The following is a 15,284-nucleotide window of genomic DNA, read 5'->3' as shown; positions in this document are numbered from 1 at the left end:
GTCATCATCATTAGTAGCTGTAGCATCTGAACTACCCACTGAAAAATCTGAAGTGCAAGACAGAAAGGCATAGTGCTCTTCCACAAAGTTGACTGCAACATCTCCCCCATCATGAGAATGTGGAGCTGATGCTGATGATCAAACACAGTCATACCGGAATCCCTTTTCTTCTCTTTGGCTATGCACTTCTTGCATTCTCCAAAAAATGACCTGGCTTCTTGCAATAATGACAGATGCCCTTCTTTTTCTGCTTATTTGTATCACCCTTTGCCTTATAAGAAGGCTGTCCAAAATCAGCTTTATGCTGATGTGTGGGCTGATTGGCATGTGGCTTTTGCTGCCCTTTACCCTTGGGCTTGAACTTGGAGAGCATAGCATGCTTGCCAGCCCGGATTGCCATATTTCTGCGAGTTTGTTTCTCCTGCAACATAAGTCCTACCAATTCATGAAAAGAGAGAGGATTGCTGCCCCCCCTCAATGACAAATTCAGCGAGGTGTGGAAACCGAGATCGGACTATGGAAGAGAGTTCAGAGTGGTGGTGATCGTCTCTGAATCCGGAATGTCTTCATCAATATTCAGCAATTGTTCCCTCAAGTCTTGAAGCTTTGTGAGGGTGAGAATTCATGGAATCTCCCTCCTCCATATGCGTATGGGAAAGTTCTCGCTTCAGAAAGGAAACCCTGGCATCATTTCTTGCTGCAAAACATACTCTCTAGTATCTCCCAAGTTGCCATAGATGTCTTGCATGACCGAATATGAGGTATAATGAACCTCTTGACAGAAAGAGAAATTACTGAAAGAGCTTGTGCAGCTCTAAAGTCCCATCTTTTATGCTCTGTTGTGGGAATTCTTGGAGCGGCTGCTCCAACTACTTGTGCTGCATTTGCACCTCTACCCCTGCCTCCAGCTGTAGGAGTGACTGGTGTAGTCGCTGTATCTAGTCTTGTTTCATCTCCACTGACATAATCCCAAAGATGTCTGCCAACCAAGATATTGCAAACCATGAAACTCCACAAGGAGTAGTTGGTGCCATCCAACTTATCCTCCTATGTGAGAACTCCAAACACCTCATTGGGGTTGTTCGTCTTGTTTCATCTCCACTGACATAATCCCAAAGATGTCTGCCAACCAAGATATTGCAAACCATGAAACTCCACAAGGAGTAGTTGGTGCCATCCAACTTATCCTCCTATGTGAGAACTCCAAACACCTCATTGGGGTTGTTCTAAGCCATTTTCACCAGATAATCTCAAAAAATACAGCAAACTGACCAAGTAAAATCCCTTCCTAGCATGTAAAATGCACTAGTAAAATCTGCAAAGAAAAATCTACCCACAGTGACAAATACTGTCACAGCCTATCAAAGGCTCAGAATGCACTTCAATTATCCTACAAATGCTCTCCAATGTCACTCAAAATTACCTGCAACAGTCCCAAAATGCTTGTACACTGCCAAATTGCATCAAAATGCCAAAAGCCCCAATTTCTTGAGGGGAATTGCATCCAAAAGAGGGCAAATTGCCTGAAAGCCCCAAAAATGCAAGAAATTGCAGTGTAAAGGAAAAAGCCCCAAATTTTTTCAAGAAATTGCAACTCAAAAAGGGGCAAATTGTCTGAAAGCCCCAATTTGCAATTTATCTGCAAAAGAACCAAATTCTATTGCCAATGTGTCCAAATGAGTACACCCACAATCTCAAAATACACCTACTTGAATCCTCAACCAAACAATGGCTCAAAATGCACCAGAGTAAAATATCTGCAAAAAAATTCCCAAATGCTTAAATGTGACTCAAACTGAGTCCAAAAAACCTGCAAAGTTCCCAAATTGCTCTTCCACTGCAAAATTGCAATCCAATTGCAAAAGCCCCAAATTCTCTGCAAAAATTGCAAGCAAAACCAAAAGCCCCAAATTCTGGAGCAGATTTTGCAAACTGATTGCAATGTCTGCAAAAGAATTAAGAAACCCCAAATTCTCTGCAAAAAGAACCTCCTGCAAAGGAAAGCACCTGCCAAATGATCCTGCAAGCAAAATCTGTACAGAGGATCTGCGAATGAAGCAGATTGTACTTGTATTTGGGATGTCCTGCGCAGGTACAAAGAGCACAAGAACGTGCGCACGTGAGCGGGCTGCTGTAGGTACACAAAGCGTAAATGCTGGTACAAATCTTGCACGTGTGACAGCTGCTGGTACCAAAAATTTGAACAGGTATGTACAGAAGCTACAGGTGCTAACAGTGCCGTAGAGTTGTACCATCGCTGCTATGAAGCTGCACACACATACGGCAGAACAGCAAGAGCTGTGTACGGATTCCCACGCGCATGTACCACTTGTGTACAGGCGGTTGACGGGACAAGTACGGTCGACCGTACGATTGTACGGGCAGATAGTCCGTACGTTGTACATACAGATTTGGACAGTGTACCGGCAAGCTCTTGCTGGCGACGCACGTGTGAGTACGGACAGCGTACGGGAGAGGCTTGCAAGCAGCAACGTGCACCTTCGAAAGTATAGTACGGATGGCCGTACCAACGAGCAGCAACAGCAGGATCAAAAGAACAACGCACAGCAAGAGCTGGAGCAGAAGTTGTTCAGATGCGATGGGAGCTGAGGAGGCAGGTCCAGAAGTTGATCTTGCTCTGATACCAAATGATAGAAATGGTGCAGAAAGCAAGAGAGGGAGTGCACAATGTCGAATGTGCAATAGAATAAAGTGTAGCAATACAAAAGGGGGGATAAGGTTTTGTCTAAGTGACAAACCTTATCCTTCACTAACCGTAGTTAGTGAACTAACTATGGTTAGGGGGAAAAACCTCTAAAGGAGGGAAAAGTGCCCCTAACCCACTTATTGACTTTACATTGGTCACTGCCTAGAATTTATCAATAATTCTAACAACATGCTTACCACTGGGCCAAACACTTAGAATATTATAGATTTCCAGGCAGATTTGCAAAAATAATTTGCAATGTTAGATATGGGTCAGTTGCACTACTATTTGGGCATCCAATTTGCTAATGTTGAGGGGGGCATAATGGTAAGTCAATCCAAATATATTGGACAGCTCTTGCAACGCTTCCACTTCGAGGATTGCAAGCCGGTTTCTACTCCATTGGAACCTAGCTTCTGTTTCTCCTCTGAAGATGGGGAGTGCCCCATTTGATGCCACTCTTTACCAATAGACTGTGAGCTGCGTTATTTATTTATGCCATACCCGGCCTGATTTGTAGTATGCCGTTTCCCAGTAAAGCAGGTACATGCACAACCCCAACACACAGCATTGGTAGGCAGCGAAACGAGTCTTCCGTTACTTGAAGGCTGTGCGCATTTAAGACTGTTCTATAGTGATCAGTCTTCACTAAATTTGCATGCATTCATGGACAGTGATTGGGCCGGTTGTTACCACACAAGGGTGTCTCACAATGGCAACTTTTTCACGCTTGGCTCTTCATGCATTTCTTGGTTCATCAAGAAGCATCCTACAGTTGCTACTTCGAGTTGTGAAGCTAAGTAAAGAGCAGCCTTTCACAGCCACTGTCTGGGTTTGGCTTCTTAGTTACTTGCAGATCTTGATGTACGCCAAATCTCCTCTACGATCATCTACACTGACAGCCAAAGTGCTTTGGCCATTGCGCATAATCCCGTCTTTCATGCCGGTACCAAGCACATTGAGGTGCACTATCATTATGTTCGAGAGCGCCTGTTACCTGGAGATATACTGATGTCCTACGTTCCCACGGAGGATAACTTAGTAGATCTCTTCACCAAGTCTCTACCACGACCCACGTTTGAGGCTTTTCCACATATGACATGTCTTACACTTGGCTGTGCAACCATGATATAGTTGCCAGGTATAGCTTAGATGTATCCAAGATACTTCTGCAACACCATGGAAGGGGAGTTGTTAGCACTTAGCCGTGGTATGGCCTTGAAGTCCAGTTAGGATCACTCAACCCTCAGCCTGACTTCACTTGTGGTTGACTTTGGGGGATATATTGGCCACCGCTAGTACTTTCTCATTATTAATTTGCAAGCACTTCGTGTTCTCTCCATTGTTGTCTGCTCCCTCTCATTCCATTTGCATTCCATTGCTCCCCGCACCCAATAAGCACATGGTTGGAAGATTCACTAAATGGATCTTAAGTCAACCTTCTTAAACAGTGACCTAAAAGGATAGGTATACACAGAGCAGCCAGGAGAGATACGTTGAGCAGTTGAAGAAGTCATTATATGAGCTCAAAAAAGCACCAAGGTTTTGACTCTTGATATTCCAGTATGGATGGTTTCTTTGCAAGCTTTAGAATGAAGAAAAGCAAATCTGATCCAATTCTTCAAAAGGGCAGCTTTGTGATAGTAGTGTTTTATGTGGATCCATCATAACAAGCAACAATGAGAAACGGCCTCCAGCCTTAAAAGGGAAGCTTGTACAAAGATTTGAAATAATAGACATACATATATATATAGATGCATCTAAGGAAATGCCCAAACTCATCCTCTAAAAACATTACACACAATGCAGTTTCAACCTCATGATAGTCACTCATAGGTTGAAAACCATAGCTCCATCACGCATAGCAGGGACTAGCTACTATGACATTATTCCTTGGGTATAGAACTGAAACAAAAGGTGGGCAATGTCTTTGTTTCACAGGAGAAGCATGCCATGGAGCTACTCAAGGAGTTTACAATGGAAGATTGTAGACGTACAGCCAGCTTGCTGTGAGACCAAATTTTCTCACAAACACTGGGCGTTGTAAGTCAACAAAAATGCTATGCCAATAGCAATCCTAATGTGCATGGCAAACCACATGATGTGATGCTTGAGGGCACTCATGTGACTCCAATTGGGATGCTCTCACAAACTGATTTTGTGGCTGTAAATGAAAATGCAACTCGCACTCCACCATGAAACTATCATTGTACAGGAGTAGAGCGATACCTTGTGGTTGATATCTTGGTTAGTATGGCTTTGTTGGATACTTCATGATTTTAAATGTCAGCGAGATAGTTCCACTCACATTCTTTATAGCGGACAAGTTGTACTGCATTGGCAAAGAGTCCAATGTTTCATGCCCATACAAAGAATATTGATATTTAGTATCACCTCATCAAGGAGAAAGCGCAAGATGGGGAGATAGGAATGGTGTATTGTCCCTAGAAACCACATACGTTAGTTATTTCTCTCTAATCAGACCCTTCAAAAGGAGTCCAATGTTGCTTTAAGTCAATAACCAGTGTACGTTTGCCCTTCGCTCTCGGTGTCTCTCTGTATATGACCTGTGCGCTCATTCGCATGGATCCCTTAGGACATAGAGAGGTCACAATTCCCCCATTTGGTCTGGCAACACTACGCTCTATTACCTTCCACATACACAAGCTTATGCATCCAAGGCAGATTAGCTGAACAATTCTGTCTCCATTATATCAACTGATGAGGGTACATCTTATACTACATGACTTATGTTACATAATACCACCATAGATCAACAAATTTCCACTGTGTACAGTGTAGTTCATTTGTTTGTTTGTTGAACAGGAGAGGAACGTCGCTCTCCCTCTGATCTTTCATGCATTGTACTATCCTTTTGCCTTATTAGCCAATTTGATCTTCTGAAGACACTAATAAACCTTTCTTCCTTTGTTTCTTCTTCTGCACAGTGGAATTGAAAAAAGCATCCCCATCTCATTGTTTCAGTGAAACTTTTCATCAATACATGTTTCGAGGGTTTGCTAGCTACATCCCTAAACAGCATTTTCTGGTGATACTGCATCCTACATGCAAAGAATCTAATAACGGAAATTCATACTAGACATCATGTGCTATACTCTGAGTGATTGTGGCGATAAACACATGAGAAAGTGTGTGAGAGATTGGGGAGACAAAGAGAGCAAGAGAGAGTGAGCTTGAGAGCTGAAAGCTTGAGAGCTGAGTTGCAATAGAAGAGGGTAAAGAGTACAACTGAAAGAGTGAGAGATAAGGTTTTGTCCTAGTCACAAAACCTTAGTAGTCACTAACCATAGTTAAAGAACTAACTGCGGTTAGGGAAAAAAGCCTCTTAAAGAGGGAAAAGTGTGTAGATTGTTTCTTGCTCAGCCATGAAATGCAAGATTTACCCAAAAAGAAACAATTGCCACTAGTGGACTGCCTAGTGTCATAATCACCAGCCCAATCTGAATCACTGTAGGCATGCATCTGCAAGTCACCCCCCTTGGGAAATAACAAGCCAAAAGACTTTGTGCCCTGCAAATAACGGAAGATGCGCTTAACTGCCTGCCAATGCATAGTTTTTGGGCTGTGCATGTACCTGCTCACCTGAGATATTGCAAACTGAATATCAGGTCTAGTGTTGCAGAGATATATGAGGCATCCAACAGCCTGACTGTAAGATGTGGCATCAACTGATTCTCCTGCATCATGCATTGTGAGTTTCCCCCGGCTCCATGGGAGTGGCTATGGGCTTACAATCATGCATGTTAAATCTATCCAAGAGTTTCTGCACATACTTGGACTGAGACATAACAGTGCCACGTCTCTCTTGAGAGAACTGGATCCCCAAATAAAAGTGAAGCAGCCCCAAATCTGACATGTCAAAGGTGGTCTGCAAATCAGCATTGAAATCTGCAATTTTATCTTCATTGGACCCTGTGAGCAGTAAGTCATCAACATAAAGAAGGATCACTAAAATTTCCCCCCCATCCATCTTGATGTAGAGGGTGCTCTCAGTAGGACTATTGTGCAGCCCCTTGCTGGTCAAAAAGGCATGAATCTTGGCATACCATGCACGAGGGGCCTGTTTTAGCCCATACAAAGCTTTGTTTAGCTTCCATACCTAAAGTGCATTTGCTGTAATTTCAAAGCTTGGAGGTTGTTTGACATACACCTCTTCCAGCAAGTCTCCATTTAAGAAGGCTGTTTTTATGTCCAACTGATGAACATTCCGCTCAAAATAAGCAGCCATTGCAATAACAGATCGGATGGTGGTCATCCGGGATGTAGGAGCAAATGTCTCCTCATAATCTATGCCCTTTTTCTGAGCATAGCCTTTAGCAACCAGCCTTGCCTTGTATCTGTCAATGGAGCCATCTGGCTTCCGTTTGACCTTGAAAACCCATCGTGTGCCAATGGCATGTTTACCTAGTGGCAAGTCTACAACATCCCAAGTCTGATTTTTTTCAATGGACTGCAACTCATCGTGCAAGGCATTCATCCAATGCACATTGTCCTTTGCTTCTTCGAATGTGGCTGGCTCCTCCTCATCAAGAAGAGTACCTGCATATGCTGATTCCACTGAATTAGCACCTTCCATGTTCCTTGCTGCACTGCGAGTCTTGCTAGGTAATGGAGCATCAATTTTACTCTCCCTAAGAGTCTGTAATAGCCAGTTTGGGACTATTTTCGCTGCATGTATGTCTGCAATTTCTTGCTGAACCACATGTTCCACTGCCTGTGGAGGTGGCAAGACATCCTATGGCTGAACTGAAGCATCGGGAGGTGGCTGTAAATTCTGATTTGCATCAGAAATATCAGCAGGGGAACCCACGGCAATGGGTAGCAACCCCTCAAAGACATCCTCTGAAGAAGAAGGCATATGAAATTCAGCCTAAGTGTGAGCTGAATTTTCTGCAAATATCACATCTCTACTGACATTGATCTTGCGTGTAGCAAGATTGTAGAGACGGTACCCCTTGCTTTCTACACTGTACCCAACAAATATGCACTTAATTGCGTTATCTGACAACTTATGCCGAAATTCAACTGGCACATGAGCATAAGCAAGGCATCCAAAGACTCGAAAATGATCCATTGAGGGCTTTCTCCCATTCCAGACCTCATAGGGAGTTTTTGTTTTCAAAGCCTTAGTGGGAGCCCGATTTAAAATGTAATTGGCACACATCAGACCTTCAAGCCAGAATTTGTGAGGCATGTGTTTGCTTTTCAGCATACATCTGTCCATCTCCATAAGAGTTCTATTTTTCCTCTCAGCTTTGCCATTTTGCTTAGGGGTCAACCTCACTGTGAGCTGATACACAATACCCTTGCCTTTCAGAAAAGCATCAAAATCTGTAGACAAGTATTCCCCACCTCTATCTGTGCGCAATGTCTGTATCTTGAGTCCGGTTACATTTTCAACCATGGCTGAAAAGTGTTTAAACACCATGAACACTTCTGATTTGCGCTTCAGCCCAAAGACCCAAGTGAAATTGGAGTAATCATCAATAAAGGTAACAAAGTAGAGATGACCACCCAATGATGGAGTCCTCATGGGACCACAAACATCACTGTGTATAAGCTGTAATTTGCGTACAGCTTTAACTGAACCATCCTTTTTGAAGGGGAATCTATGCATCTTGCCTAAAATGCACCCTTCACAGGCATGTGGAGGAGGTATCTCAAAAGGTGGCAATGCATCAACCATAGAGTGCTTCTGAAGTGTCATCAAGCTGTTATAATGCATGTGGCCATATCGGGCATGCCATAATTCTGCATTCTGCATGGCAGCACTAGGCGTAGAAACTGCAAGAGCATGGGCTGCTCTTTTCTCAATCGGTGTTTCATGGACACTAAAAGCAAATGCATCCGTAGAAGAGTCATAACTGCAAGTCAAAAATGCATATGTATCATCATTACAAGTGGCTGTACTATCCCGAGCATCTGGAGTAGCCAGCCTAGAATCTGAAATGCAAGATAAAAAGGCATAATCCTGTCCAACAAAGTTGGCTGCAGCATCCCCACTGTCAGATGCATGAGGAGCTGAATCTGAAACAGCCATACCGGAGCTGTTTTTCTTCTCTTTTGCAAGCCTTTTCCTGCATTCTGCAATGTGATGACCTGGCTTTTTGCAGTAATGAAAAAAAACCCTTCTTCTTGGGCTTACTTGCATCATTTTTAGCCTTTTGTGAAGGCTGTCCTGACCCACTGGAAGGCTAATTTACTGATGTCTTTGCCTGTCCCTTTGTTTTTGACTTAAACTTTGAGAGCATAGCTTGTTCACCTGCACGTGAAGCCAAGTTTTTCCTGGTCTGCTCTTCCTGAAGCAGAAGTCCTATCAACTCATGAAAAGTGAGAGGATTTGCACCCCCCCTCAATGATAAGTTCAGCGAGGTATGAAACCTGAGATAAGACTCAGGAAGAGAATTCAAAGTGGTAGTAATCATCTCTGAATCAGGAATAATCTCATCTATGTTCAATAATTGCTCTCTGAGATCCTGTAGCTTTGTGAGGTGGACTGACATGGAGTCACCCTCTTCCATGTGTGTATTTACTTAACTCTCTTTTCAAGAAAGATACCCTTGCATCATTCCGGGCTGCATACATACTTTCTAAAATATCCCACGCTGCCTTCGAGGTCTTACACGACCGGATATGCGGAATGATAAATCTTTTCACTGAAAGAGAGATGCATGACAAAGCTAAGGCATCCCGTGAATCCCATCTCTTATGCTCTGGAGTAGTGGCTATAGCTGCACCAACAACTTGCTCTGCAGCTGCACCCTGTGCACGACCTCTTCCACCTCCTTGCTGAGGAGGGGTATTAGGTGCCATACCTGCTGGTCGGATCTCACCCCCATTCACATAATCCCATAGATTGCGAGAAATCAGAATATTGTGTACCATAAAACTCCAGAGGGAGTAGTTGGTACCATCCAACTTGTCTTCCTGTGAAAGACCACCGAACTGGAAGTCATTCTGATTTTGCTGGGCCATATCTGAGAAAGAGATTTAAGCAGATACAAAACTGAATTCCCTTACTGGGAATGAAATGCACAACTCCCAAAAAACACAGCCAAGCACTGGCTGTAAATGCAACTCAGATTTCTGCACTTGCACTGTCAGAAATCTGTCCAAGCATCAAAAACTCTCCAGAATCTGCCAAAAGTGCTGCAAAACACTATAAGAAAGGCAGTATGAACTGAAATCTCCAAAAATTGCTCTCCCAACACAAAAGCCCCAAAATAGGCCCGAAATTGCAACCGGAAAGGGGCAAATTGATCAAAAGCCCCAAATGTTGCAAGAATTGGGCTCTGTCTGCAAAAGCCCCAAATTTCACTGCCAAATTGCAGTGTAATTACAAAATCCCCAAATTTCTTCAAGAAATTGTACTGCAGAATTAAAAGCCCCAAATTTCGAGCTTGAAATTGCAACCAGAAAGGGGCTAAAGCTCAGAAAGCCCCAAATTTTGCAATTTCAGCAGAAAGCCCCAAATTTCAGACCAAATCTGCAATGTTTGCTCCAAGTGCAGCTCCGAATCTACAAATTGATTGCATTGTCTGCAACAAACAGGATGCCCCAAATGTGCTCCCAAAAATTAAGTCAAACAATGGCTGTCTGCAAGTACAATGTGCGGAAGTACAACCTGTACGGCCAGGTACACACACTTGGAGTAAGAACCGTACAGTTGTACGGCCAATGGTGTACGGCTGTACGGCAGGTAAGGCTGGTACAGCCGATGGTGTACGGCTGGTAATGCTGGTACGATGCAGGAGCTGTACGAAAACATGTACGATGCAGGAGCTGTACGGAAGCGGGTACGTGGCAGATGTACGGAATATGGCGCAAGGCTGGTACGGCGATACGACGTACGGCGCAAGTACGTACAGGGCTATACGGCAATGAGCTATACAGCCGTACGGTCGCGCAGTACTACGAGACTGCAGGTATGGAAGGTACGGACGCAGTAGGTACGGTACGGCATGTACGAATGGCGATGACGCAGGTACGTGCAGGGTGCGGATTCCGTACAGTCGTACGGACTGTACGGACAGTCGTTTGACTACTTCGAGCAAGTACGGACGGGATGTAGCAGCAGGAGCGTGGGCTGTAGGCTAGAGCTGAACGGGGAAGGAGTAGTGAGCAGGATCAACCTGCTCTGATCCCAAATGTGAGAGATTGGGGAGAGAGAGAGAGCAAGAGAGAGTGAGCTTGAGAGCTGAGTTGCAATAGAAGAGTGTAAAGAGTACAACTGAAAGAGTGAGAGATAAGGTTTTGTCCTAGTGACAAAACCTTAGTAGTCACTAACCATAGTTAGTGAACTAACTGCGGTTAGGGGGAAAAACCTCTTAAAGAGGGAAAAGTGCCCCTAACTAGCTTATTAAATTAAACTGGTCACTGCTGAATTATATCTATAATTCTAACAAAGTGATCACAACAGAGGAATGAGCAAATCAGAAATTGCAAATACTGCAAACTAAAAGCAGAGATGTACCTGCAATCACCGAGCATACCAAGGACTGCCCCCAATTGTGAGCATACCTCAGGAGGAGCCCCACTTCTCACAAGTTCTTCCCTAATGTCATCTGCACAGATGCTCAATCTTGCACTTGCACTTTCCAGATTCTGAGCTTGAAATGCCTGGAACAAAACATTCTAATTAATCTTACTACTTCATCATATAACCTGATGACATTAGTTTGACCCCTTCCAATCTTTTTCAGATTGAAACCCTGGAAATGGGCAAGGCATACACATTAAAACAATAAAGAAAAGGTATGCCACAATAGTCCCTCAAAATAAGAAACAGACATTAAACAGAGAACAATAAAGTAAACCCTCTCAGCAAAACATCAAAGGGCAGCTAGGGTAGCTACATAAAATGACTATATGACATAGAAATGGCAATTTGGAACAGTAACAATACTGGTTCTAAAGTAGTCTGTACGTACACCCACCCTCATGGCTTGCTGGACGAGAAATGTCCCCCTGGCTAACGAAACATCCTCATAGGTCACATTGCTCTTTTGAGTTTGTTCTTCCTCTTCTCCACTTTCATTATACTGTGGAATGGACCTCTTAACTCTTGCGTGTCCTTCTATGAATCTATCAACCTCTCTTTGTAAATCAGCATCAGCTTCAATGCCTTCAATGCCAGCACCACATAATGGACAATCCTTAAAGCGCGAAATGCAGAACCTACATGAAAACCCTTAGTATTGGTAAGACATTCAGAACTATGATATATGCCTAGATGAATCTGAGACCAATCGTATAAAACAAAATGAACCGTACAGCATCAATATATAACTCTTATCAATTCAAGCAGCCATAGACAATTGTTAGAATTATTGTTATAATTCAGCAGTGACCAATGTAATGTAATAAGTAGGTTAGTTCACTAACTACGGTTAGTGAAGGATAAGGTTTTGTCACTTAGACAAAACCTATCCCACTCTTCAGTTGTACTACACTCTTCTATTGCAACTATTGCTTTCAGCTCTCTACTACCTTCTTGCTCTCCTGCTCTCACACTCTGCTCTCTCTCCCCCTCTGCAACTCACATTTGGTATCACAGCAGGTTGACCCTGCTCCCTGCTCCTTGCCCGAAAGCTCCCTGCTCCAAGCTCAACAGCTCACTACCCGTCCGTACAAGCCCGTCGTCCATACAGTCTTCCGTACAAGCCGTACAAGCTCCTGCATTGTACCAGCTCCTGCATCGTGCAGCTTCCGTCCGTACAGCCGTACAAGCTCATTGATCTCTCGCTGTCCCGTACAGCTGTGTCTGCCCCCGTACATTCCATACGGTGTCCGTACCATCGCGCCAGCCCGTACAGCAGGCCGTCAGCTCGTACAGCTCGCCGTCAACCCGTACAGCTCCCGTACATTCCGTACCGTCGCGCCAGCCCGTACAGCTCGCCGTCAGTGCTAGTACGGACTGTTCCGTACAGTCGCCGTACTGATTCTGTACAGCCCGTACCTGTGTCGTATTGCATCGTACTGTTGTCGTACACTATCCTGTACATCCATACACAGGCGTCCGTACCTGACTGCGCTGGATCTGTGCTCCGTACAGCTACCATCCGTACAGGAGCTGAACCTGTCCGTACACAAGAGGGTACCCGTCTGTACCACCTGACTGTACATTCCGTACAGTTTCATACTTTTGTACAAAGTCTGTCACCAGCCTTCGTGTGCATTCAAGGTCTTCCTGCAAGTACATTTTGCAGGGAGCTATTGGTTGGTAAATCAAATTCGAGGCAGATTTTTGCTTTGCAGGCCATTTTGTGGGCAGATTTGGACACATTTCGTGTATTGGGAATTTTGTCAAATTTGGGGCTTTTGCATTTGTTGCAGAGAATTGCAAAAATTTGGGGCTTTTGCAATCACACTGCAATTTTACAGTGAAATTCGGGGCTTTTGCAGGCAGAGTGCAATTTGTGCAACATTTGGGGCTTTTAGACCATTTGTCCCTTTCTCGTTGCAATTTCAAGCCACAAATTGGGGCTTTTGTGTTGGGAGAGCAATTTTGCAGGTTTTAGTTCACATTGCCTTCCTGTCTACTGCTGCTATACAGAATGCGGAGTTATGGCATGCCAGATATGGACACATGCATTATGGCAGCTTGATGACACTTCAAAAACATGCTATGGTTAATGCATTGCCTCCTCTTGAAACACCTCCTCCACATGCCTGTGAAGGGTGCATTCTTGGTAAAATGCACAGATTTCCTTTCAAGAAGGATGGATCAGTAAAAGCTGTTCGAAAATTACAGCTTATTCATAGTGATGTCTGTGGTCCCATGAGGACTCCATCATTGGGTGGTCATCTTTGCTTTGTCACTTTTATAGATGACTACTCCAACTACACTTGGGTTTATGGGCTGAAACGCAAATCAGAAGTGTTTATGGTTTTCAAACACTTTGCAGCCATGGTTGAAAATGAATCAGGACTCAAGATATAGACATTACGCATGGTTAAAAGGAACAATCAATAACAGACCAGTCCACATTTTGGTTGACAGTGGGAGCAATCATAACTTCATTAATGCAAAGACACTTCCAACAGTGAGGTTATGCCCATCCACTTTGGATCATGGGATCAAAGTTGAGGTGGCTAATGGTCAGCATTCCCACAGTAAGCAATATTGTCATGCTGCTCAAGTGCAACTTTCTCAAGACTATACTTTTCATGGAGATCTATTTGTCTTGGAAATGAGACCTATTGACATTGTCCTTGGTTGTGAATGGTTGAGAACCTTGGGAGAATTCTCTATGGACCTTAATAGGCTGTATATGAAGTTTGTGCATGAAGGTAAGCACATCACTTTGATGGGTCACCAATCTCCTAAATTGTCCTTAATTTCTGCAAGAAGAATGGCCAGAGACCTCAAAAGTGTTTGTGGAGTCTATGCTATTCAGTTGACTAAGTCTCAAGAGGTTAATGGGTGGTTGGTGGAAGATAAAGACATGCAGTCCCTATTACAGCAATACTCTGATGTATTTGCTGATCTTCCCAACCATCTTCCTCCCATGAGAGATGTGGATCATGCAATTGTGTTGCAGCCAGGATCTAAGCCAATCAACAAAGCTCCATACAGACTTTCTAGAGTTGAAAGGAAAGAGCTGGCAAGGCAAATAAAGGAACTCCTTGACAAGGAATTTATTACACACAGTCAGTCACCCTTTGCCTCTCCTGTGTTATAGGTTAAGAAGAAGGACGGCTGATTTAGAATGTGTATTGATTACAGGGATTTGAACAAAACGACAATTAAGAATAGGTTTCCTATCCCTAGAATTGATGACCTACTGGATGAGCTTAGAGGGGCAAAGTACTTCACAAAGATTGACTTAAGGTCAGGCTATCATCAAATAAGAACGAAGGAGGGAGATGAACATAAAACCGCCTTCAGGACTGAACATGGGCTTTATCAACTCAAAGTGATGACATTTGGTCTAAGCAATGCACCTGCAACTTTCCAAGCCCTAATGAACAAGGTATTGCAGCCTTTCCTCTATAAATTTGTGCTGGTATTCATTGATGATATATTGATCTACAGAAAAACAAAATAAGAGCATTTATTGCATGTCCAGCAAGTATTGGAAGTATTGAGGACACACCAGTTGTGTGCCAAATCAAGTAAATGCACTTTCATGGCTGAAGAAGTGGAATATTTGGGCTATATTGTCAGCAGTAGTGGCATTAAGGTGGATCCCAGCAAGGTAAAGTGTGTAAAGGATTGGCCTATACCTCAAAATATCACCCAGCTGAGACGTTTCCTTGGTCTAGCATCATTTTACAGAAGATTTATAAGGCATTTTGCCAAATTGGCAGCTCCCCTCACTAATCTTCTCAAAACGAATGCTTTCCAATGGTCTAACAGTGCCAATAAGAGCTTTGAAGCATTAAAGGAGGCATTAACTGTGGCACAAGAGCTTTGAAGCATTAAAGGAGGCATTAACTTCAGCCCCTATCTTGGTATGTCCTGATTTCTCTCAACCTTTTATAATTGAGGCTGATGCTAGTGAAAGGGGCATTGGAGCTGTCCTAAAGCAGAGTCATGGAGTTATTGCCTTTG

At 43.6% G+C, this 15,284-nt stretch overlaps 1 protein-coding gene across 2 annotated transcripts in view; it reads right to left on the bottom strand.

The window, feature by feature from the left end:
* LOC147883746 (zinc ion binding protein) overlaps positions 1 to 15,284 on the bottom strand; it is a 119,315-nt gene that overhangs the window by 79,076 nt on the left and 24,955 nt on the right. For both annotated transcript variants that reach the window (XM_087399095.1, XM_087399096.1), the window contains exons 3-4: positions 11,665 to 11,905; positions 11,202 to 11,347 (exon numbers count right to left, since the gene is read on the bottom strand). In XM_087399095.1, coding sequence (XP_087255221.1) covers positions 11,202 to 11,347; positions 11,665 to 11,905 — 387 coding nt within the window. The remainder of the gene's footprint in view (positions 1 to 11,201; positions 11,348 to 11,664; positions 11,906 to 15,284) is intronic.

This window comes from Dipteris shenzhenensis, chromosome 27 (genome assembly GCF_047967505.1).
Source record: "Dipteris shenzhenensis isolate YYH24624 ecotype China chromosome 27, Dip_SZ_1.0, whole genome shotgun sequence".
Classification (NCBI taxonomy): domain Eukaryota; kingdom Viridiplantae; phylum Streptophyta; class Polypodiopsida; order Gleicheniales; family Dipteridaceae; genus Dipteris; species Dipteris shenzhenensis.
Note: the sequence above shows the minus strand (reverse complement) of the source record. Positions and strands in the feature narration are given on the sequence as shown.